Source organism: Podarcis vaucheri, assembly GCF_965113315.1.
Source record: "Podarcis vaucheri genome assembly, chromosome: 2".
Classification (NCBI taxonomy): Eukaryota; Metazoa; Chordata; class Lepidosauria; order Squamata; family Lacertidae; genus Podarcis; species Podarcis vaucheri.
In genome coordinates, this window is record NC_138760.1 from 111,682,386 (window position 1) to 111,708,152 (window position 25,767).

At 47.2% G+C, this 25,767-nt stretch overlaps 1 protein-coding gene across 2 annotated transcripts in view; it reads left to right on the forward strand.

Moving 5' to 3' along the window:
* Positions 1-25,767, forward strand: part of CAMK1 (calcium/calmodulin dependent protein kinase I) — a 45,562-nt gene that overhangs the window by 12,579 nt on the left and 7,216 nt on the right. For both annotated transcript variants that reach the window (XM_082210444.1, XM_082210445.1), the window contains 5 exons: positions 8,864-8,995; positions 15,598-15,672; positions 15,853-15,991; positions 22,452-22,578; positions 24,823-24,898. In XM_082210444.1, the coding sequence (XP_082066570.1) occupies positions 8,864-8,995; positions 15,598-15,672; positions 15,853-15,991; positions 22,452-22,578; positions 24,823-24,898 (549 nt within the window). The remainder of the gene's footprint in view (positions 1-8,863; positions 8,996-15,597; positions 15,673-15,852; positions 15,992-22,451; positions 22,579-24,822; positions 24,899-25,767) is intronic.

The following is a 25,767-nucleotide window of genomic DNA, read 5'->3' on the forward strand; positions in this document are numbered from 1 at the left end:
TGATATCTAAACACAGCCACTTCCTTATATTTTGTGCTACACCCATCAGAGATAATAACCCTAGTATTGTTTATCTGATCAGTTTTTGAAAAAATGTGTTAGGAGTCCATGAGGCTGCTGTTGCTTATTGATTTCTGCCTTGTGTTCCGCTTGAGCAGGGGAAGCTGGCTGATAGCTCATTTCCTGTTTGGAGACTTCCTGCCATGAGAACAGGGTGCCACAACAGCAGGACTCCCCTTAGGTTCTTAACTTCTCATGCCCCAGTAGGAGACAGTCTAAAATGTAGGAGCCATTTGTAGGGTGAGATGCAGGGTCCAGGCTCCATTAGTGGCAAGCATCTTCTCCCCTGCCCCATCCTAAACTGCTGGGCACACTCCACCTTGAATTTGTACCAAGGCTGGGCCAACAGGTGGCGAATGCGCTTTGGAAACCTGTGGCCTCAAATATTAGCACAGGGCTCCGTCAATATTGACAGGAGACCTGGGCTGCTGCTGAAGTATGTGGCCAGTCAATAGTACCCTATTTTTTATTTTTTGAAAGGAGGGGTTTTTACCTCAGGTAGCACATGCTCACAGGTGCTACCTTGAGGTTTTCAAGGCTCAGGTCTGGCAAGTGGCAAGGGCTCTCTTATCTAGGTAGCTATTTTCAGCCTCTCCTTTCTCCAGTACCATTGGATGCAAAGCAACTCAGCTATCTATGCAGGTCTTCATGAGCAACAGCAGAAGAAATGAATGAACTTTTCTGTTGGGCGAGAAACAAAAAGAAAGCCTTTCTCTCTCCCCACCCTGTCCCCCACTTCTTTATATGTGTCCATATTTTCTTCCAACATGGTTGTGATATAAGGCAAGGATAGAAAGACTTTGTGCTTGAGAAATCTAATTGGGTGTGGGTGTGTTTTATTTATTTAAAAGCCTTTTTAAATTGCTTTACATTGTATATTACATTATATATCTATCTCTATGTCTATATATCTATATCGATATCTATATATGGATAGATAGATATATGGTGCGTGCTGTGTATGCAGTTGTTGTTGTTTAGTTGTTTAGTCATGTCCGACTCTTCGTGACCCCATGGACCAGAGCACGCCAGGCACTCCTGTCTTCCACTGCCTCCTGCTGTTTGGTCAGACTCATGTTGGTAGCTTCGAGAACACTATTCAACCATCTCGTCCTCTGTTGTCCCCTTCTCCTTGTGCCCTCCATCTTTCACAGCATCAGGGTCTTTTCCAGGGAGTCTTCTCTTCTCATGAGGTGTCCAAAGTATTGGAGCCTCAGCTTCAGGATCTGTCCTTCCAGTGAGCACTCAGGGCTGATTTCCTTAATAATGGAGAGGTTTGGTCTTCTTGCAGTCCATGGGACTCTCAAGAGTCTCCTCCAGCACCATAATTCAAAAGCATCAATTCTTTGCTGATCAGCCTTCTTTATGGTCCAGCTCTCACTTCCATACGTCACTATCCAATCTTATGGGTCGGGGGAAACCCTGGGCAAGAAGGTAAGCCCTTTTATAATATGTTCAAGTCAACTGGTGGTGATTCATGTAGGGCAGAGGAAAGAACTTCAAGATCTACAAACCAGGGGCGGATGCAAGATGATGGCACAGGGCATTTTTGAATCAAGAGTTAAGGTGCCACAGAGCACACGCTTGGTTCAGGAATTTGCTGTCAGGACCAGAACTGAAATCACTGCGTCAGTGGCGTAGCGCGGGGGGTGCAGGGGGGGCCGGCCGCACCGGGCGCAACATCTGGGGGGGCGCGCTCGCACTCGCAGCTCTCTGCCCCTACCTCGAGTGCTAAAATCCACGGGTTAGGGGGCGCAAATTACTTGCCTTGCCCCGGGTGCTGACAACCCACGCTATGCCACTGCACTGCGTAGCTCAGTTGGTTAGAGTGTGGTGTCGATAACACCAAGGTCACAGGTTTGGTCCCCGTATGGGACAGCTACGTATTCCGGCACTGCAGGCAGTTGGACTAAGTGAGACTCAAGGTCCCTTCCAGCTCTACAATTCTATGATTCTATAATAATAATAATAATAATAATAATAAGAAGAAGAAGAAGAAGAAGAAGAAGAAGAAGAATTTATTATTTGTACCCTGCCCATCTGGCTGGGCTTCCCCAGCCACTCTGGGTCAGGGTGGCTTCCAACAAAGTTTAAAAATACATTAAAATGTCACACATTAAAGACTTCCCTGAACAGGGCTGCCTTCAGATGTCTTCTAAATGTCAGGTAGTTGTTTATCTCTTTGACATCTGATGGGAGGGCATTCCACAGGGCAGGCGCCACTACCAAGAAAGCCCTCTGCCTGGTTCCCTGTAGCTTTGCTTCTCGCAATGAGGGAACTACCAGAAGGCCTTCGGCGCTAGACCTCAGTGGCAGAACGATGGAAGTAGAGACACTCCTTCAGGTATACTGGGCTGAGGCCATTTAGGGCTTTAAAGGTCAACACCAACACTTCGAATTGTGCTCGGAAACGTACTGGGAGCCAATGTAGGTCTTTCAAGACCGGTGTTATGTGGTCTCAGCGGCTGCCCCCAGTCACCAGTCTAGCTGCCGCATTCTGGATTAGTTGTAGTTTCCGGGTCACCTTCAAAGGTAGCCCCACGTAGAGCACATTGCAGTAGTCCAAGCGAGAAATACGTAGAGCATGCACCACTCTGGTGAGACATTCTGCAGGCAGATCTCAGCCCTTTCTCCCTCTCTCTCTCTACAACTTCCCCCCTTCATAAAGGGCAATGAACCTTAGCCCTGTGATCAAGGACTGTGTTTGACCCCTCAGGTGGAGCTGCCTGGCAGCAAAGGAGCTCAGACTGCCTGGCTTGCAAAGTAAAAGGAGGCCAGCACCCGAGACTGCCTAAGACACCTAAGCGGGATTAATGTGTTAATTACAGAAAGGATTAGAAGGTGAGAGCTCTCGTAGAGGTCACCACCGTCCAATCTCTGGAGGAAAACTTCTCTGGTTCCTCACAATCACTGTGGGGTTCTTCTCCTGCAGGCCTCCGTGTGACAAGTCATACCACCCTCCCTAAGTTACCTGTTTAGATTACTGCTGCCGCGGACAGGCACCGTGTTTTATCTTGCGTCCATTTTGGTGCCAAATGACACATTCAGGTGTCTTTAAGAGGAGGCTCAGTCTGGTCACTTGTGTTTTGAAGGAAAAGTAGCCATGCAGGGACCTGAAGCAGACCTGTCCAGATGGGGTTCCCACTCCAGTTCCCCATCAAACCTCTTCTTAAGAGGCTATCTTAAGCATCCTTTTAAAAAAGTGTGGTTTGGCCCTTATGTGGAATTGGCACGGACTGCCCTTTCTGCTCTGGCAGCTCAGTCAATAGAGCACGAGACTCTTAATCTCAGGGTCGTGGGTTCTTGGGCAAAATATTCCTGCATTGTAGGAGGTAACAACAACAACAACAACAACAACAATAATTTATTATTTGTACCCCGCCCATCTGGCTGGGTTTCCCCAGCCACTCTGGGCGGCTTCCAACAAAGATTAAAAAAACATTAAAATGTCACGCATTAAAAACTTCTCTGAACAGGGCTGCCTTCAGATGTCTTTTAAAGATAAGATAGCTGCTTATTTCCATCACATCTGAAGGGAGGGCGTTCCACAGGGCGGGCGCCACTACCAAGAAGGCCCTCTGCTTGGTTGTCTGTAGCTTTGCTTCTCGCAGTGAGGGAACCGCCAGAAGGCCCTCGGCGCTGGACCTAAGTGTCCGGGCTGAACGATGGGGGTAGAGACGCTCCTTCAGATATACTGGAGCAAGGCCGTTTAGGTTAGACTAGATGACTCTCGTGATCCCTTCCAACTGTACAATTCTGTGATTCTGCCTCGTGCATTTCAAGGCCGTTTGACTCAAATATATCACCTACCCCCACCTCTGTAAAGTAAAAGTAAAGGGACCCCTGACCATTAGGTCCAGTCGTGGCCGACTCTGGGGTTGTGGCGCTCATCTCGCTTTATTGACCGAGGGAGCCGGCGTACAGCTTCCAGATCATGTGGCCAGCATGACTAAGCTGCTTCTGGCCAACCAGAGCAGCGCATGGAAACGCCATTTACCTTCCCACCAGAGTGGTACCTATTTATCTACTTGCAGTTTGACGTGCTTTCGAACTGCTAGGTTGGCAGGAGCAGGGACCGAGCAACGGGAGCTCACCCCGTCGCGGGGATTCAAACCGCCAACCTTCTGATCGGCAAGTCCAAGGCTCTGTGGTTTAACCCACAGCGCCACCCGCGTCCCTACCCCCTCTGTATACTCATACATAAACCCAGAGGAACCTGCTTCATACAAAGTCTAGGCCATCTAGCACCATATTGTCAGCACTAACTGGCAGCAGCTCTTCAGGGTTTTGGGCAGGAGTCTCTCCCAGCCCTTGCCTAGAGACACTAGGGGCTGATCCTGGGAAATTTTGCATGCAAAGCATCACATGCTCTACCCCTGATCTGCATTCCTAAGCATCCACACCTGCCAGCTGAGGCCAGCCCTTCCCACCACATCTGATGGTGGGATTTAGTCCAGGAAAGCTTCTACCACCCTAAACTTGCTAATCTTTCAGGTGCCACAAAACTCTTGAGTTGCTTTTGCTGCAATGGGCGCTAGCACAACAAATGCTTCAGGGTCACTGTTACGATATTGAAGCAATGCAGCTGCGAGCTGCTGGTAGCTTGAAAACAAAACATAATGGGAATGTTGGGACTGTTCCGTGGGAAACAGAGGGACAGTCAATTCACAGTGCAGAGGGCACCGGAATTAGCTCAGAGTGTAATATGAGCTGAACAGGAAGTGTTTGCTCCCTCTCGACTGCAGGAGTATGAAGAGAGCAGTCATGTTTTCTGTAACGCTGCAAAGACAGAAATAAAGGCATGTAAATACGTTTCTGTCTATCTCTTTCCCCTGCCCGGGGGGGGGGGCAGGAAAGAGGAGTGTATTCTTCTCACGCTGAGAAGGATCGCCTATCGCGACCTCTGCCTGGATCCTGCCGGGAAAGCAGACAGGGAGGTCAACAGGAGACCAAGCCGGGTGCCTGGGAGAGTTGCCAGTTTCTCTTGATAAAGGCTTGATTTCCGACAGTCACAACCTCCTTTTAGGTAAAGGTAAAGGTACCCCTGACCACAAGGTCCAGTCATGACCGACTCTGGGGTTGCGGCGCTCATCTCACTTTATTGGCTGAGGAAGCCGGCGTATAGCTTCCAGGTCATGTGGCCAGCATGACTAAGCCACTTCTGGTGAACCAGAGCAACGCACCGAAACACTGTTTACCTTCCCGCCAGAGCGGTATTTATTTCTCTACTTGCACTTTGATGTGCTTTCGAACTGCTAGGTTGGCAGGAGCAGGGACCGAGCAAAGGGAGTTCACCCCGTCGCGGGGATTTGAACTGCCGACCTTCTGATCAGCAAGTCCTAGGCTCTGTGGTTTAACCCACAGTGCCACCCATGTCCTTTTATGTACTTATCCCTAAATCAGATTAGTCAGTTCCTGAATATATTTTAGCAACCCTTTTTTGGGGGGGGTGCAGGGGGTACTCTCAGCCAGGATGATTAAAAAAGTGGTAAAATGCATGCTTAGGAAGGAACGATGATGCCGAATAATGGCAAGCAAAACAGTGGCGTCAGATTTTTGTTATGTTTGTTAAATTGGGGGGAGGGGGAAGGGTGCTGACTTATGCTAGTAGAGTCAGGAGGAAGTGGGAGTAGTCAGATTGGACAGCAAGTTTCGCAAGCCATCATATGACTTTGTTTTTCACGAGAACATAGGAAGGTTCTGGTCTAGCATCTCGTTTCCCACAGTGGCCGGTCAGAGGCGCCTGGGAACCTCACAAGCATGGTGGGGAGGCAATAGCCTACTCTTGAAGATGCTCCTCTAGCAACTCAGGGAAGGGCCATAGTTCAGGGGGTGGGGCATTTGCTTGTATGCAGAAGGTCCCAATTTTTTAATATATATATCTATATATCTATATACATTTTTATTAGATTTTTAACATATCATTTCCAACAGTCATATAACATAACTTCTTATCTTATACAATGTTTTAGACTTCTGTCAACAACTCTGATGATTTTTCATTCTTTATAACTTATTCTGCATTTCTTAATTTCTCTATTACTCTTAATTATCATTAACTAATCATTCTCCTCATAGTCTTTCATGCAATATTTCAAATAGTCCTCCTGCAATCCTGCTAGCGTAATCTGTTCATTACTATTACTTTTCAAATAGTTTGTATATTTACTCCAGTCTTCTAAGAATCTCTGGTCCCGCAGGTTTTGAATCCTTCCTGTTAATTTATCTTATTCTGCACAGTCCACAGAAGGTCCCAAATTCAACCCCTGGCCAATCCAGGTAGGGTGGGAGAAACTTTTGTTTGAAGCGCTAGGGAGCTGCTGCCAGTCTTTGTGTTGAGTTGGATGGGCAAATATGTACGTAACTCGTATCCAGGTCCTCCTCTGATTGTGTGGAGGTAGTAGGTACCTATCATGTGTACCCACTGATAGCCTTATCCTCCTACGAATTTTCCTGGACCATAAAAAGCAGCTGGCAGGTGGAGATTCTCTGGTGGGGCAACAGGGCTCACTGGCATATGCCAAGTGGCATATGGTGCCATGGAGGGGACGGGGGCTGCAGGTTGTGAACTGTGTCTGTCCTCGCAGCAGCTGATTCCTCAGAACCTGCCTCTCCCCATCTCTCCTTGGCTCGGCCCCGAGTGCCGCTTTGTACCGATAACAAACCCTTTTCTTCCTGGTCAGAGACGGAGCCTATTTGGCTCTGAAACTGTGCCATTTGCCTGTTCTCTTTTATCCCCTGCCCTAGATGGGGCCGAAAAGCCAAAGGGCTCTAATCGCAAGAACCGGCGATAAGCAGGGAGGGGAATATAGATAGTGCCCTTTGTTTGCCAACTTGTGTTCTTATTCTGAAGGTGGCACAGCCAAGGCCAGCCAAGAAACCAGTATGGTGTGTGTGGGTGTGTGTGGATGTGGGTGTGCGTGTGCGCGCGCGCGCACCACCACAGAGATACAGGTTTTAGAAGCTCTCTGCTCAGGTAGAAGGGGCCATTCCTCTTGTCTCCAGATCCTATATCACTCCTTACCAGGAATCCATGGCAATTCCTCCTATTATAGCCCAATCCTCACCCTCCTGCTGCCCAGATTTCACTGAACTACGACTCCCAGGCAGCATGGACAGCGGCCAGGGTGCCAAGCTATGAATCCCTTTCCCTTTCTCATCCATCTGTAGCTCCTGGAAGACTTGGCTAGATTTGCTTTTCCACGGATGCAACCTGCGTGGTTCTGCTTTTAAACTCACCCCCTCCCTTGCTGGAACACAGTGTGCCCAGTCTCTGTCTTCTTCCTACCTGGCGCTTCCTCCCCAATTCTTTACCTAGCGCTTCCTCCCTTCCTCCTCTCACGCCTTTCTTCCTGGCACATTCTCTCCTGCCAGCCCGGTTCCATCTCTCACATGCTCTCCTATAAATAGCTGAAATTCTGCAGGTTGCTGTGGTGACAGCGGCTGGGTGAGAGATCCAGCTGGGTGTGATGGGGAGGGCCTGGTGCTCGCAGGATGTCAGGTCAGAAGATGACAGGGGCCTTGTCTGCACACCCCCACACCCCCTCTGTGTTTATGGGTTGGCTTCACCCCATAGCTTTCACTGTTTGGAGCTCCATCCATGCCGTATTCCTGTGCACGATGTTGAAGTTGCTTACAAGTTCCTTATTTTGCACGTGGGTTTAAAACACATCTCGGTCAGAAAAGGTAAGGAACTAGATGCCCCTGTGTGGCAATCACACAGGGCCCCTGGATGTTTGACGGTCTATTGACCCTGTGCCACTACTGTAATTGCGTTCTTCGCTGCCACCAACCCGTTTCTCCTCAAGGGGACACACGGAGTCCAGTCAGTTGGTAACATTAACAAATAATCAAGTTTATTTTATAGGCATGAACAAGCTTATGGTTTCAGTTAATTTTTCTTGGCAGTTTCTTAATCTTAGTTCCTTAACTGTCCTATTCGTTCCTAACAACTTCAAACTGATTATCCCAACTAACTATCTATCTGACTCCACCTAACAATTCCTCTCACTCTCTCACCACACAACTCAACCAACCCACAGACTATTCCTCCCTCTTCCTTCTCCAACTCCCAACTCTCAACTGACTTTCACACAACTCCCCCTCTAACCCTAACTCCTCCTATCAGCTTCCACTGGCCAATCACATCACACTCATTTTAACCCTTTCCTTATGACCCACCTAGGAGGTAAACGCCACACCCTGAATTCCGAAATAAGCTTGGGTCTGCTCATCGTGATGGGGGGATGACTTCAAGATCCGCAGTCATTTCCCCCAGCCAAAACACTTGACTTTATTATTTTTATTTATAAAATTTGTATCCGTTCTGGAGGCCCGTTCGCAACATGAAAAGAGCACAACCTGCAGTGGCAGGTTGTGATTTGCCGCTTCTGCGCATGTGCGTGACGTCATTTTTGTGCTTCTGCGCATGCGCGAGTGGCTAAACCCGGAAGTAAGCCTTTCCAGTACTTCCGGGTTGCCGCAGGACATAACCTGAAAGAATGTAACATGAAGCAGACGTAACATGAGGTATAACTGCACCCTTCATCTGAAGATATCTGCATAAACGTGTGCTGACCCCGGATGAAAACGATAAATAAGAAAGTGGGCATGTGTACCCTAATAATCACCTTTGGGCTACCCCTGTTGATAGACACCTGCATCTACTGGAGTGTGTCTTCTGTGAAATGGCCTTGAAACCCCCAGGCCCTCTGAACTAGGGGACCTACATACCTGGCTAAGAATGGGCTAGGCTGGCCTGCTCCACCGTCTCATTTCCCTGCCCTCCCCTTCTGTTTTCCAGAGGTGCCTTCTCCGAGGTGGTCCTGGCTGAAGAGAGGTCGACTCAGAAGCTGGTAGCCATCAAGTGCATCGCAAAGAAGGTGTTGGAAGGGAAGGAGAGCAGCATCGAGAATGAGATAGCTGTGCTACACAAGTGAGTGGCGCTCCCTCTCGTCCCCCACCCCTCCCTTTGAGAACAGCCACCGCTGGGTCAAACCAAAAGTCCTCCACTCTGTTCCAGCGACCGCGTCCAACAGTCCCTGGAAAGAGGAGCAAGGTGGAAACAGCCATCCCATCCCTGCTTACCCCCACATCCCCAGGACACGCATGTGTGGCGTTGAGAACAAAGCAATGGCGCTTGCAATAAGCTACCTGAACCAGTGGGGTGGGCTGATAGACAGAAAGGCAACCTCTTCTTCCTTCTTCCTCCTTCTTGTTCTTTTAGTAGCTACATGTTGGTAGACTACATGACTTCCTCGCAGGCTCTGCTTCCTTCCTGCTCCTTCTCCAAGTGTCAATACCAGTATGAGCTAGCAAGGGCTTATTAAATAGTGGGTGGACATAGCAGACGGCACAGAGATTTCTCCAAGTAGTCCTTTATAGGTACAGTGGTACCTCGGGTTACATACGCTTCAGGTTACAGACTCCGCTAACCCAGAAATAGTGCTTCAGGTTAAGAACTTTCAGGATGAGAACAAAAAGCGTGCTCTGGTGGTGCGGCGGCAGCAGGAGGCCCCATTAGCTAAAGTGGTGCTTCAGGTTAAGAACAGTTTCAGGTTAAGAACGGACCTCCAGAACGAATTAGGTACTTAACCTGAGGTACTACTGTAAGCTGGAACTGAGCTGAACAGCAAACAGCTCAGCCGGCCTGCTTTTATAGGCAGCTGGCTGTCAACATTGAAACAACAACAACCCAGGGTTTCCTGCCTAAATTAACTGACGTGGACTTGAGTGAAAACTATATACACGATACCCCTGGTGGCCAGGGTGAGAACTTCAATACATAACAGGGTTGGTATTACTTTCTTGTCTGCAGCTCGGCCACGTGTAAAACCTATGCTTAGAATGGCTTTGTTCTGGATGTCATGCACAGCCATGCACATTTGCTTTGTTCTTGCAAAATGTATATACAGTGGTACCTGAGGCTTTGAATGTAATCCATTCTAGAAGACTGGAAGAGTTCTGAAATGTCTGAAAACTCAATACGGAAGCCGCGTGGCATGTTCAACTTCCAAGGCTTGTTTGAAAACGGAAGCATTTCCTTCCAGCGTTTATGGCCTTCGAAAAGCGAAACGTTCGTCAGCGGAGAGATTCGAAAACCGAGCTACCACTGTATGTTCTGCAAAAGCAATGAATGTTGGTATTGGGCTTGGAATTCAGGATCCCAAATTTTTCCATTTAAACAAAAAAAAAGTAAGCAAGTTTCCAGCTGTTCTGGCTGCATAGGTAGGGTTGAAAAGGTATAACTGCTGCCTGCTGAAAATGAAGGAGCCCAGTGAAACTGTGAGCCAAGTTTGTTGGCAAAAATAAGGTGAGTGCTCATCTGAATGTGACCTCAACGAGAGTAGTTAATGCTGCGTGCCTTGGCTTGTGTGAGTTCAGCTGCAGAGAGGTCTGCGCATGAGTGCGCCCTATGTGCAGGGAATCTCTCCCCTCATACATCTGGCCTGCCAGCCTGATCACGTGTCAACAGCTCTTTGCATCATCTCCATGGGCGCATAATTTCCTACAACTGATATCTGGGCCTGGGATATCAGCCTTTCTGAAAATAGTGCTGGTTGGCAATGCACAGTGTCTCCTTGTGCCACATTCTCGTTCCTGTGACTCTCTCATGTTCAGCGAGGGCAACTAATCTATGACCTCTGTCATGAGCACAGGAGAGGGGAATTCTGGAGAAGTGGCTGCCACATCTGGAGTCTCCATTACAGAGTTGGAACCTGCACTTCCCATGCTCTAAGTACAGGGGTGGAGAACAGACTACAGTGGTACCTCTGGTTAAGAACTTAATTTGTTCTGGAGGTCCCTTAAACAAACTACTGCTCTCAGCCTCAGGCCACTGCCCCACAAATACACACACACACACACAATAACAATACAGTGGTACCTCAGGTTAAGTACTTAATTCGTTCCGGAGGTCCGTTCTTAACCTGAAACTGTTCTTAACCTGAAGCACCACTTTAGCTAATGGGGCCTCCTGTTGCTGCCGTGCCGCCGGAGCATGATTTCTGTTCTCATCCTGAAGCGAAGTTCTTAACCTGAGGTACTATTTCTGGGTTAGCAGAGTCTGTAATCTGAAGTGTATGTAACCCGAGGTACCACTGTACTATTTCTGGGTTAGCGGAGTCTGTAACCTGAAGCATATGTAACCCAAGGTATCACTGTACCCTCCACACGTGGCTGAACTCCAACGCCCATCATCCTTGACCATTTGCCATGCTGGCTGGAGTTGATGGGCATATAATGCAGGGCACGATGCTCATGAGACCCCCCAGCTATCTGCCATTCTATTATTATATTATACATATACATGAGCACATACAAATTATATGCAAATTTGTGCGTTAGCAACAACCCTGGGCCACAGGGTTTCTGGGTCCAAAGCTGTGAGTTCTGGGGTGTAAGGTCCAACAAAAGAAAGGCAGGTTCTCCCAACCAGTCCAGCATCAATGACCATAATGTGGACCATTGAAACTGGGAAGTGGGACGCTCACTCAAAGGAAGTATTTTCCAGGAACTAGTGAGTGATTTCTCACTGGGACAGGAGGCGGACAGGTGTGGAGGATTCCCTGGTCCTGAATGGGGTAACTGTGCCCCTGAAGGACCAGGTGCACAGCCTGGGAGTCATTTTGGACTCACAGCTGTCCATGGAGGCACAGGTTAAATCCGTGTCCAGGGCAGCTGTGTACCAGCTCCATCTGGTACGTAGGCTGAGACCCTATCTGCCCGCGGACTGCCTCGCCAGAGTGGTGCATGCTCTGGTTATCTCCCGCTTGGACTACTGCAATGCGCTCTACGTGGGGCTACCTTTGAAGGTGACCCGGAAACTACAACTAATCCAGAATGCAGCAGCCAGACTGGTGACTGGGAGCGGCCGCCAAGACCATATAACACCGGTCTTGAAAGACCTACATTGGCTCCCAGTATGTTTCCGAGCACAATTCAAAGTGTTGGTGCTGACCTTTAAAGCCCTAAACGGCCTCGGTCCAGTATACCTGAAGGAGCGTCTCCACCTCCATCGTTCTACCCGGACACTGAGGTCCAGCTCCGAGGGCCTTCTGGCGGTTCCCTCACTGCGAGAGCCAAGTTACAGGGAACCAGGCAGAGGGCCTTCTCGGTAGTGGCGCCCTCCCTGTGGAACGCCCTCCCACCAGATGTCAAAGAGAACAACAACTACCAGACTTTTAGAAGACATCTGAAGGCAGCCCTTTTTAGGGAAGCTTTTAATGTTTGATGTATCACAGTATTTTAATATTCTTTTGGAAGCCGCCCAGAGTGGCTGGGGAAACCCAGCCAGATGGGCGGGGTATAAATAATAAATTAATATTATTATATTATTATCAAGGAACCTGTTTCAATAGTGACTCTTCTGCTTAAGGCGGAAGGGTAGGGAAGAGGTGAGGTTAAAGGAAAGAGCTTCTGTACACATAAAAGGTGACGGTCTGCCTCCTACTAATAAAAATCAGCTCTAGAATATGATCTGGGTGTTAAGGTTGCTTCCAGAGTTAGCCTGGAATTGCTACCCTTTGTTCATTCACTTTTTACGGAGAATCCATATGACATCATTCCCCAATTATTGCAGTCCCATGGCTTTCTTTCTTTCTTTTTTTCAGAGTTGTTTTGTTTTTAAATACTAGCGCAAATATAGTGTATATATAGAGCAAAAACCCCAGCAACAGCCTGTCCAGTGCTGTTGAGCCTTTTTGGGGTGACTTTAATTTAAAGCTTTCTGCTGATCACTTCTGCTACTACGTTCGCTACTTCCTCTTGAGCACGGCAGTGGGATCACTGATGGCTTTCCCTTGTCCTTTAAAGGTAAAGGGACCCTTAACCATTAGGTTCAGTCGTGGCCAACTCTGGGGTTGCAGCACTCATCTCGCTTTATTGGCCGAGGGAGCCGGCGTACAGCTTCTGGGTCATGTGGCCAGCATGACTAAGCCGCTTCTGGCGAACCAGAGCAGCGCACGGAAACGCCGTTTACCTTCCCGCCAGAGTGGTGCCTATTTATCTACTTGCACTTTGGCGTGTTTTCGAACTGCTAGGTTGGCAGGAGCAGGGACCGAGCAACGGGAGCTCACCCCGTCGCGGGGATTTGAACCGCCGACCTTCTGATCGGCAAGTCCTAGGCTCTGTGGTTTAACCCACATCGCCACCCGTGTCCCTTTCCTTTAATTGCTGCCTTAATGTTGGCTTCTGCCCCTGTGTCTGTGATGTTGGGAGGCTTCGATTACTGGTTTCCTTTCATTATTTCCCCCTGGGTGGGATTCATCCAAGCTGTTGTTTGCAAGGAAAGAGGTCTGCTTGCACAACAGGAATCCCTGCCCCTCCCCCCCTTTGTGCCCCCCCCCCCAAAGCTGCTCTGCGGGGAGAACCCCTGAGTAGGTTTAGGGATTGCTTGGAAGGGAAGGAATTCTTATTACACTAATGGACCTTGTTCTATGCATGTACCTCTATGTTGAATTCCACCTCCTCTTTCTTTTATACCAAATTGCTATACATTATTATTTCAGCGGTGAAGGAGGACGTGGTTCTCCTTTGTCACCAAAAACAATGGCTGCACATTTAAATGTGTAGCTCACCCACAGTCCCCTATGAATTTTCATCAGTCTCCCCTCCTATAGGTTCTTCTTGACTACTACCAGTGACATCACAAGTGAGTGACACAGATCGGTACCTTTACAAAATTATTTGTTTTTTAAATCTTTTGAAGCCGAACCACTCATTTTAAGCCCTCTTCAAAACAAAGCTCCACCTAATGCCTGCAAACTGGTCTGCGTGGCAACACCGTGCATTTCTTTAAAAATATAACGCTTCTTTCTTTCTTTCTTTCTTTCTTTCTTTCTTTCTTTCTTTCTTTCTTTCTTTCATATATATTTAAATAGCTGTTTCTGGCTTGTGTGCTCATTCTTCCCAGTATGTAATATATATATACAGTGGTACCTTCAGGTTACAGACGCTTTGGGTTACAGACTTCGCTAACCCAGAAATAGTACCTTGGGTTAAGAACTTTGCTTCAGGATGAGAACAGAAATTGTGCTCTGGTGGTGCAGCAGCAGCCGGAAGCCCCGTTAGCTAAAGTGGTGCTTCAGGTTAAGAACAGTTTCAGGTTAAGAACGGACCTCCGGAACGAATTAAGTACTTAACCTGAGGTACCACTGTATATAGCATTTATTTGACCCTTCCCATATGTTTCTTCAGTCAAGTACTTCACATACATTAGCTCGGGAATCCTTACAGCAACCCTGCAATGTAGATTTTGCTATTATTCCCTTATTGTAGACGTGTGTGTGTGTGTGTGTGTGTGTGTATTTGTGGGGCAGTGGCCTGAGGCTGAGAGCAGTAGTTTGCTTAAGGGCACCTGCTGGGTTCACAGCAGAGGCAAGATTTGATTCTGGGGACTGTTTGTTGCATAGCTCTGTCGCACAGCAACCAGCTTATCACAGGGACATTATCTCTCTGTTTCTCTCTCTTTTAAAGTAGCTTGTCAGCCTGTTCCTCTCAGGCAGCATGAGGAAACCTCTGTTTGGCCTCCCAGTATTGTTGGACTACAACTCCTATCATCCCTGACCATTGGCTGTGCTCTCTGGGACTGGTGGAAGTTGGAGTCCAGCAACATACGGAGGGCCAAAAGTGCCCCATCCAAGTTGTACAGTGGAAACCCTCGGGAGAAAGGGTGTTGCACAGCCGGTGCTGGTTGTGGCCAAAGCTAGGAATAAAATGGATGGGAGTTGCCACCTGGACACCCACCCCCTTGGTTTTGAAACGAAGGTACAGGCAACTCCCCACTTGCCTATGATTTATTTGGGTGCGACCGCGTACACCGCCACGAAATAAACAAATAATCCTTCTCAAACTTGGAAGTGGTGGGAGAGAGCTGGAGAGTTCTTGTGGCTCGCGAGGAGACCCTCCCCAGAGTCTGAAGAGGATGTCAGTGAGCCAAAGGCCAGAAATAAATGTTAAAAATGCTTTTTAAAAAACCACACACACACACACACACACACACACACACTTATGGGTTCCAAAATGGCGCAGGGAACTCTTGCTGCTACCTCGCTACCCTGCTCAACAGCTGCTGGGCAGGAAGCCGAATTGCAGTGGGCTCGGATGTGCTGTTCCTTTCCCCTTTCTGGCGATCTGGAGGCAAAGGGACTGAAGAAAAGAAAAAGAGCATGTAAAAACAGGTGTTTAGAGCAGGCACAGGCAAACTCATCCCTCCAGGAGTTTTGGGACTACAATTCCCATCATCCCTGACCACTGGTCCTGCTAGCTAGGGATGATGGGAGTTGTAGTCCCAAAACATCTGGAGGGCCGAGTTTGCCTGTGCCTGGTTTAGAGGGTGCTCCCCACATGCTCATATCGCTTATGGGCGGGGCGGGGCAGGGCGAAGAGTAACCCACGCATAAGTTGCCTCTGCCATGGGGTCTGTGAAAATAGCCTTGCCCGACAGAGAAGCTGGGAAGCAAGCCTTTCAGGCTAAACAAGGCAGAGTGATGATAATCCACGGACCTCTTGCTGAAGGAGCTTCTCTTTCTCTTGCAGGATCAAGCACCCCAATATTGTGGCTCTGGATGACATCTATGAGAGTGGAGGACATCTCTACCTCATCATGCAGCTGTGAGTTGAAGGCCGGGAATTAGAGGAGTCCCAGTTATGGGTGAGGGAAGGGAGGAGTCTCTTGGCACAGCCTGGCAGCATTGGTGGAGCTTGTGGGCAGAGCTCACCCTGACCCCCCTCTTCCTGAAGGGGTCCCTTTAGGAAAGCAGGCCTCACCTATGTTTTTCCTCCCTAATGTAGGGTCTCAGGCGGGGAGCTCTTTGACAGGATTGTGGAGAAGGGGTTTTACACGGAACGAGATGCCAGCCAGCTCATCCGGCAGATCCTTGACGCTGTCAAATACCTGCATGACATGGGCATCGTACACCGTGACCTTAAGGTAGGGGCATGTACCTGTGTGGGGATTTCTGTTGTAGCCGCCTCGGGGTTAAGATGTGCATTTGCACAACTGTTTGCTGAAGGCCAGACTAGACAATTCATCCTATTAGCAGTTGCTTGGGTGGCCTTTCCAAAATAAAAATAGCTGGCAATTTCCCTCTGCTGTAGTCCTTGGACTAGGACCTTGCTATGGCATAGTTTGGGGGGGGCTTTAATCCTTTGTCTCTTGCTGCTGCTCCAATTTGGATTTGGGGCTCCATGCCCCCCTCTCCACGAGTTGGAAGGAAAGCTTCTGTTTGCCTCCTCCCATCCCATGCCCAGTCTGGACTGGGACCACAACAGGGGTCAAAGGCCCCCTTATCCCCTGCCAAAACCTCAGTCCAAGATAGGGGGTGCCCCATACCTGCTATTCATTTGCTAGTTGGGGTGAATAGCATCTTGACTAGTCTGGTCCCTAATCTGCTGTAGGACGTGGGTGGCGCTGTGGGTTAAACCACAGAGCCTAGGACTTGCCGATCAGAAGGTCGGTGGTTCGAATCCCCGTGACGGGGTGAGCTCCTGTTGCTCAGTCCCAGCTCCTGCCAACCTAGCAGTTCAAAAGCACGTCAACGTGCAAGTAGATAAATAGGTACCTCTCCGGTGGGAAGGTAAATGGCGTTTCCGTGCGCTGCTCTGGTTCGCTAGAAGCGGCTTAGTCACGCTGGCCACATGACCTGGAAGCTGTATGCCGGCTCCCTCGGCCAGTAAAGCGAGATGAGCGCCGCAACCCCAGAGTCTGTCACGACTGGACCTAATGGTCAGGGGTTCCTTTACCTTTACCTTAAACTAGAAATACAGCTTTTGTATTTACCAGTCAAGTATTAAGAGCTTACTTCCTCCATTGTCTTGTGGTTTAAGACCTAAACAACATGTGAAACCAGTAGTTTTTGATTAGATCTCTTTCCTGTCCCTTGAAAGCAGCATTGGAGGCGGGGGGGGGATGGGGACTGAATTGGGGCTGCAATGAAGAGGAGGGAGATTATAGCCTTCTTCCCTGCCTCCATTCATTGATGCAAATCATTCCTTCTCCCCACAAAGTTCTCATTGCTGTGGAGGGGCAAGTGGACGTTCATTTATTGTGCCTGTCTGCATTTCACCCTGTGAGCCTCTTCTTATTCTGCAGATTTTGGGGCGGTAATACATGATCTTGCTTTCAATACTGTTATTACCTGCCTGTAAACGTTTTGGGGCAGACATAACACTTCATTTCCTGTCGGTGTGTGTCCCGTAACGTCCTGCTGATATCCTGTGACTTCTTATGCCACAAATTTCCTGGAATTTATTCTTTCCCTCTTTTCTTGCCCTGTAGCACAGGATTGCTCCTCCAGATGGCAAAAGCCTGGTAACGCCAGGGAAGCGTTGCATAACAATTTACAAAGCAGGATGATGTGTGGATGGTCCGGTATAAATCCACTGTAAAGTGCACTGTTATTTTGTCAGTGACATATTTCAGAATACAACACCCCACAACACACACACACACACACACACACACAGTCTGGGCCCTGTGTTCAAGAGCAACTTCAGGAAGCTATGTGGAAAGAGTGATTTTTGTACCAGAGAACTGGTGTAGGAAGGGGGGGTTAAACTCCCAATCTCTGCTGAGAAAAACATTAGGAGAGTCCACTACTCTCGCAACATCTTGATTTTGTCCCTTAGAGAAGTTCTGATTCTGGGATAACAGGTCCCGTGGTTGTGGTGGAAATGGTTCTGTGCCCTCAAAGTTGAGGACAGGATACAAGTTGATAAACAACATGCAGAGACAATGGAGAGCCGTTCAAGTAGTCAAAAATAGCATAGGAAAAACCCCAAAGGAAAAAGAAAGACTTACATAAAAAAGGGAATTATTCTTTAGGCCAATTCTGAATGCCTCAGATTGAAGGTGGGTGAATTAAGAGTGTGCCATATTAAAAAGAGAACAGGACACAGTGGGAATATTAGAAACAATTGGATACTTATAACCCATGGATGTTAAATCTGTAGAAAGAATACTATGGGAAGGGAGTGCATGGTGTGGTGGTTTTCCAAGTCAAAGGAGGACCTTCTTGGGAACAGTGACCACAACACCATCAAATTCAATATATGTATATCGGTGGGAAATTGCCTAGAAAATGCAACACAGGCACATTTAATTTTGGGCCTGGGCATCTATAGCAGCCCAATGATTTAGGCTGGCACTCTGCCAATAGTTGATTGCTCTTTTGCATGTGTTTTGATTTCCCTGTGAGCTTGGCAACTGTGTGCTTACATATGTACATAACATGCTGCTGTTCGCCTAATTTTATTTTACGGAATGGACGGCACAGTTTCACTTCATGCTTTCTTCCAGAAGTTGGGTCACAAACACGGTTCGTGGCTCAATTGAGGAAGTCTCCTTCCTGAACTTACTTGGCCTTTGGCCTTTTGAGGCTGAATGTCTTTACCACCATATGTTGTTGCTAGCTCCAGCTATGAAAAATACAAATCGGGATGTTGTTGCCGCTAGCGAGCAGGGAGGAGAGAATGGCTCTTTTCACCTCGGCTGGCTCAGGACAAAGAGAGAACAATTCTTCCCAGTATAGCACTCCTTGGATCATTCAGCAAAAGAGGGAAGAGCAACAAGTTTGGTGGCTGTTCATCTCTGTCCTCCAGCACCTTGCTGTAGTCTGTCCTACACTCCGCCTAATGGTAGGGCAGGCCCTGTGGAGAATTCTAGGGTGCGTTCTCAGTTCTTGCAGTATGCCTGTCTGGGCCTCATTGAAGCCCCAAATGAACTAAGAGTGCACCCTAGAACACCATCTGTACTGCCCAATGGCTGCATGGTGTCACAAGGGAAGGCTGGCAGTGCCCAACAAGCCAATTTTCATGGAAGCTGCTTTGCCATTACTGATCTCATTTAGTAACCTCTCTTAGTCCTCTGCCAGTCTGTGCAGCAGATTTTGACCAATTGCCTTATTGCAAACTTTCCAGTTTTGCACGTTTCTGTGTCTTGGGAAAATGGATGGGCTGCTTTTTTCCTGTAGTAAGACGGAGCTGTTCCGCCTGGCCTTTGGTTTGGAATCAGTCTGACCCTTATGTTTCCCTCCCCTTATGGTTTTGATTTATGAACTACTTTTAAAATGAGGCTGCATTTTAAATGGCATTTTAACCTGTATTTTAAATTGTGTTTTTTCCCCCTATTACGTTTTTACTGTAATTTTACTGGTGTTGGCCGCCCTGAGCCCAGCTCTGGCCGGGGAGGGTGGGGTATAATTATTATTATTATTATTATTATTATTATTATTATTATTATTATTATTAATAATTTGCATGCTATTGATGATAGAACTTGGAAAGCTTGCACACTGCTTTGTGACATTTGATTGGCCTCTACAGTGGTGCCTTGCAAGACGAAAAGAATCTGTTCTGTGATTCTCTTTGTCTAGCGGTTTTTTCGTCTTGCGAAGCAAGCCGATTAGCGGATTAGCACTATTAGCGGCTTTTAGCGGCTTATCGGATCAGCTGATAAGCGGCTTAGCGGCTTAGAAAAAGGGGGGGACCCGCAGGAACTCACAAGACATTGTCGTCTTGCGAAGCAAGCCCATAGGAGATTCGTTTTGCGAAGCACCTCCAAAACGGAAAACTCTTTCGTCTAGCGAGTTTTCCGTCTTGCGAGGCATTCGTCTTGCGGGGCACCACTGTATTGCCTTAGTACGGATCTACTGAGAACCATTTCCCCCCCTGTTGGGTGATGAATTCCATGCATCTGTGTTCTTTTGGCCATGGCTGCAACCACAGCCTCACATGTCTCTAAGTGAACATTTGCTTCTCCCATTGCTGGCCCACTTGGATTAGCGCATGGGTTTTGGAACAGAAACTTAGATGTCTCGTAAGAGCTTAAGAAGAACCTGCTGCCTCAGGCCAATGGCCCAACTTGTCCACCATCTTGTCTTCACCATGGCCAACCAGATATCTGTGGCAAACCCATAAGCCAGACTAACAAAGGCACTGTTTCTTTCTGCAGTTTCCAACAACAACAACAACAACAATTTTTTATTTATATCCCGCCCTCCCCAGCCGAAGCCGGGCTCAGGGCGGCTAACAACAATAAAATAATACAACATTCTAAAATCATTTCATTATAAAATTAATTCAAATCAAATTGATGGCAGCATTGGGCTTGAGTTCTATGAGGATTACAGAAAGAGAGAGGGGGTCAGGCTGTGCCCTGGCCAAAAGCCTGGTGGAACAGCTCTGTCTTGCAAGCCCTGCGGAAAGATGTCAAGTCCCGCAGGGCCCTAGTCTCTTGTGGCAGAGCGTTCCACCAGATCGGAGCCACAGCCGAAAAAGCCCTGGCTCTTGTTGAGGCCAGCCTAACCTCCCTGTGGCCTGGGACCTCCAATATGTTTTTGTCTGAAGACCGTAAGGTCCTCCGTGGGACATACCGGGAGAGGCAGTCCCATAGGTACGAGGGTCCTAGACCGTATAGGGCTTTAAAGGTTAAAACCAGCACCTTAAACCTGATCCTGTACTTCTGTGCAACTGCTATTCAGAAGCATTACTGCCTCCAGCCATCATCTTCTCAGCTTTCTATTTTGGTTTGGGCTTCCATTTCAGCATCTATGCATCATGAACTCTGTGTTCTAGGCCAATTGAGATTTTTGGGGAAACTATCCCCAAACCTGATGTCTTGCATACTGGACAAATCAATACAACCACTTTAGCAGCCCCTGAGTTCTAATGAAGTACAGAAGGTGTACTAACTTAAAAACCCAACGATAGCACAGAGCTCAGATTACTGTTTTCCTCAGGGCAAGGCTGGCTTTCCTATGTAGCAGTTGCTTTGAACGGGAGATTACAAAACGGATGACGTTTTTTGGCTTTCAAACCCTATCCCTGTACAGCACTTAAATATCAATGGCTGGCACAACTACAAGGATATAACCACAAAAGATTAGATAAGAATTAGCTCACAGAACCAAAACAGGTTGAGATTTTTTCAACCTGCAAAACAGGTCCGAATGCCCAAAGGAAACAGATAAGGATGGTATTTATAATAAGGGTGGTATTCTGCTAAAAGACAAATTTTCTCAGATGGCAACTTGGCACCATTTCACACTCAAATGTGAGTCTATGAAGTGGCTTCTCATATGCTGCTCTGTACTAAATAAAGAATAATGAATAATTTTTTATTATTATTTATACCCCGCCCTCCTCAGCCAGAACTAGGCTCAGGGCAGCTAACACCAATCAAATTACAATAAAACGTAATAGAAAAAGGAAAAAGGGTTAATTAAAATACGGGATAAAATACGGGTTAAAATACAATTTAAAATGCAGCCTCATTTTAGGTCAGAGCACTTAGTCTGGAATTATTTTACATACCGTAACTTGATAGCCTGGACTGTTCCAGCTCTCTCTTGTAGAAACCATGTTTTCTTAGCTGCCTCTTTTTGAGTGATAAAAGCTTTCAGGCAATAAGGCAGAAACATCTAGCTTTGGCATTTAGATGTTTTTGTTGCTTGTCCTAACCTCTGAGGTTTCCCCTCCTTCTTCGCTTTACATCATAATTGCTAATTCCACTTTGAGCAGTAAGATTTCAAGAATCTCAAGTCTCGTGGTTGTAGCGATTGGCAGGCATTTAACATTACACACTTACAATTTAACTATTGCAGCTTGACCTCTTCCTCTTCCCTCAGGGAACTTTAGTTCGGTGAGGGGCTAATGAGCTCCAGGAGAAAAATAATTGGTATCTCAAATAATGTATTGTGTAATGCCCCCCCCCCCCAAAATCTTATGTTTACCTTATTGCGATAAGTCTAAATTTAATCAGCTTTTAGAAGTAAGTTTAACAGATCAATCCATGCATTTCTTATGCACATTTGATTTACTTATGTCCATAGAATAGAACTGTAGAGTTGGAAGGGACCCTGACGGTCATCTAGTCCAACCCCCTGCAATACAGGAATCTCAACTAAAGCATCCATGACAGATGGCCATCCAACCACTGCTTAAGAACCTCCAGTGGAGGACAGTTCCGTGTTCTTTTCTGGACCAAGCTTGTCTTGGTTATTTGGCTTTGTGTGGGGTTCTTTCTTAAGATGCTTAGAATGGTCTTTTCTCCCTACTGCCTGCATAATTTCTTTCTGCATTCTACCATGCTACCTGAACTGTCCCAACTGGTCGTTATAAGAACTGCACTTTAACAACTAGTGCCTGAGTTTTGTTGTTTTCCTCTACCCTCCTCATCCTTTTCCCCTTTTGTGTCGTGTCTTTTAGACTGTAAGCATAGAGGGCAGGAACTGTCTTGTTTTTTTACTCTTCTGTAAGCCACACTAGGACCCTTTTTGTGAGGGGGCTGAAGTATGGGATTAAAAAAATATGCTTTAAATAAATTGTTACTTGGAGCTCTAGTCTGACAGTATTTACCTCCCTCTTTCCCCTCTGCTCTCCGCCCTTGTTAGCCCGAAAACCTGCTCTATTACAGTCTGGATGAAGATTCCAAGATCATGATTAGCGACTTTGGGCTGTCGAAGATAGAAGGATCAGGAAGTGTCATGTCTACGGCATGTGGGACTCCAGGTTATGTGGGTGAGCTGCAGAGGTTTCTTATTCCGCCCCCTGCCCCCCAGTTGAGAAGAGTGGATCTGGCTGACAAAGACAATCACTGCATGCCATGAGGGGGGTTTTAAGAGGAGGTGGGGCTACAGTTTGCCTCCAGCTTTCCAGACAGGAGGGATGTATTAAGTGCCTTTCTAAATATGGATAGCACTTCAGTGTAGGAAAAAGCATGTAAATCCAGTGTACAGTGGTACCTCAGGTTACATATGCTTCAGGTTACATACGCTTCAGGTTACAGACTCCGCTAACCCAGAAATAGTGCTTCAGGTTAAGAACTTTGCTTCAGGATGAGAACAGAAATTGTGCTCTGGCGGCGCGGTGGCAGCAGGAGGCCCCATTAACTAAAGTGGTGCTTCTGGTTAAGAACAGTTTCAGGTTAAGTACGGACCTCCAGAACAAATTAAGTACTTAACCTGAGGTACCACTGTACATTGTAAGAGGGGCACCATTCATGTGTTTCGCCATGTGAAATTATGATTGGCCACAACCTCCCAACATGTGCTCAATGTACGCATTTTTAAATGTATTTTGGGTCTTTTGTTGGAAGCCACCCAGAGTAGCTGGGGAAACCCAGCCAGATGGGTGGGGTATAAATTATTATTATTATTATTATTATTATTATTATTATTAATGATCTACTGTACAGTATGGACTGCTTACGTTAATGTACAGTAAATGTTTAAATTACTATTGCTGGAGTGTTTTCATATGTCAGAGGGAGATATTTCTATCTTTCCCCTCTCCTGTTATAGTTGCAAATTCAGATTAGATAGATAGATGTTTAAAATAAATGCATGAGGATTTCATGCTTTGTTTCCGGCACAGGGGTACTAAAACTGAAATATCTAAAACAGTCCTTTCGCTGGGACTTTACAGGACAGAATGGCAGCCTGGGGTGGGATGAAATAAGTTTCATTCAACTTTGCGGGAGATGAAACATACTCAACCCGCCACTGGCCCTACCATCTTTTGTTGAGGGAGTGGCTGTCAATGAGCATTTGCAGTACTGTTTTTCTGGGGTGGGCCGCAGGGGTACGCATACCCCTAAACATTTTGTGAATCTTTGTACTTTTGTCCATTTACTGTATTTATTTCCCTCCAATTTGAACTACAAAATGGTGAGTCAAAATGAGAGTACCCCTAAACATTTTTTTTATAGAAAAAAAGGGCTGGACATTTGTATCCATTAAGCATTATAGAGTCATTGTGCCATGTTTCTTGTAGCAGAATAATATCAAATTGCTCAAAAATAGCTGTTTATTATTCTGCTTTGAACGCCAACCTTCTTTCTTCCATGGCATCAGTTTTAGCCCCAGTTCCTTTCAGGCTCTGTGCTTGTCATTTCCACTTTGTCCAGATACCCAATTTCATCTAAAAAAATGCTTCCATTCCTATTATCAGTGGGAACCCATTCGACGGTGTTAGTATATTTTTTTGATTCTCGGGGGAGGACCACCTATTTCATTTGAAGCTAATTTCTGATAGCTCAGCCAGGAATTCATAGTCATCCCATCAGGATTATTCCTCACCATATCATATCCCAAGGGTTGAGTTTGCAGCTCTTCATCTATATACTTAAAACTTTCTCTGGTAGCCCTCTTTTTAACTATACATTTTGGAGAAACCAGCTTGTGGGCGAAAGGCTTGGTTGCCAATTGTTTCACCAATGTTTTGTTGTCCACCCTGTTGTATTTTGGGTCAACCTGGACTGCAACTTAGCTACAGTGGTACCTCGGGTTACATACGCTTCAGGTTACAGACTCCACTAACCCAAAAATAGTGCTTCAGGTTAAGAACTTTACTTCAGGATGAGAACAGAAATTGTGCAGCGGCGGCAGCGGGAGGCCCCATTAGCTAAAGTGGTGCTTCAGGTTAAGAACAGTTTAGGTTAAGAACAGACCTCTGGAACGAATTAAGTACGTAACCAGAGGTACCAATGGACTTTGGTGAGAATGTCACTTAGGGATGAAATAAGTTTGGAGAAGACTTACAAGTCGGGGTTGTGGAAGGTGGAAATCTTTACAAGGGAGAGATGGCTGGCATGGTGTGTGTGTGTGTGTGTGTGTTTGTTCCTGGGAGAGCAAGCCTTTAGAAGGAAATCCCTAGTACAAGGGTTGCATTTCCCCATCTGTCCGCAAACAACATTTGGGCAACAGGGAATTTCCATCTCTAATGGTCACTTTCTTCCTCTTTCCCCCCTTGGGTCTGGTCCAGCTCCTGAGGTGTTGGCACAGAAGCCTTACAGCAAAGCGGTGGATTGCTGGTCCATTGGAGTCATCGCTTACATCTTGTACGTACTGAGTTGAATTGAGATGGCAGAGGGCCTGCAGCCAGAGGCCCTGCCTCCTATTGCTCCTGAATTCACATATGCAAAGGGAGTCCTATTCAGCCAAACACTGGACACTCCCTTCCACTCTTCTCCTTCCACGGCGCTTCTGGCACCACACAGCTACTTTTGCCCGTTCATTTATGGGCCTTTCATTTCTCCTTTACAGACAGCTTGAAAAGTTTCATAATATTGTCCCCCACCAAGGCCCACAACTCAACCACCAGAGCCACCTTTAACCCTTTACCGCCCACAGAGGTGGTACATCCTCTCTTGGGGATTATTACTGTATTTATCCGTGTATAACACACCCCCATGTATTTTGTGGGACTCGAAATTTAGAAAATGGGGAGTGTGATTGTCCAGAGTTGCTGAGCTTTTGATAGGGGGGAATTGCCCAGAGTTTTGGAGCTTTTCTTGGGGGGGAGAATGCCAAAAATTGCTCGCCAGACTGTCCAATGCTGCAACGTGCACACGTCGCATAACCCAACAATCGCCTGCCCGATCGCTGCAAGCAGCCGCCATTTGCCCGCCCAATTGCCACAACAGCAGCCAATCAATGGCAGCCCTTGCCACACTCACCAATCACCCGCAGAATCACCACTCACAATCTCCTACTTGCAGAAGCAACAAATCCCCCGGTTGGAAATGGGCTGGAATGGACTTATGGGTAAAGACACATGCAGATGACATGAAAACAAACTGGTTTGCCCATCGCTACTGTGTAAGAAGATTGGTCAGTGAATGGCTTAGGAGGCGCATCAAGCAGCAGACTCGCTTGGTGCCTCGGTGTGTCCAGGAGAGGGCAGGCCGCCACCCCCCAAATGAAACAG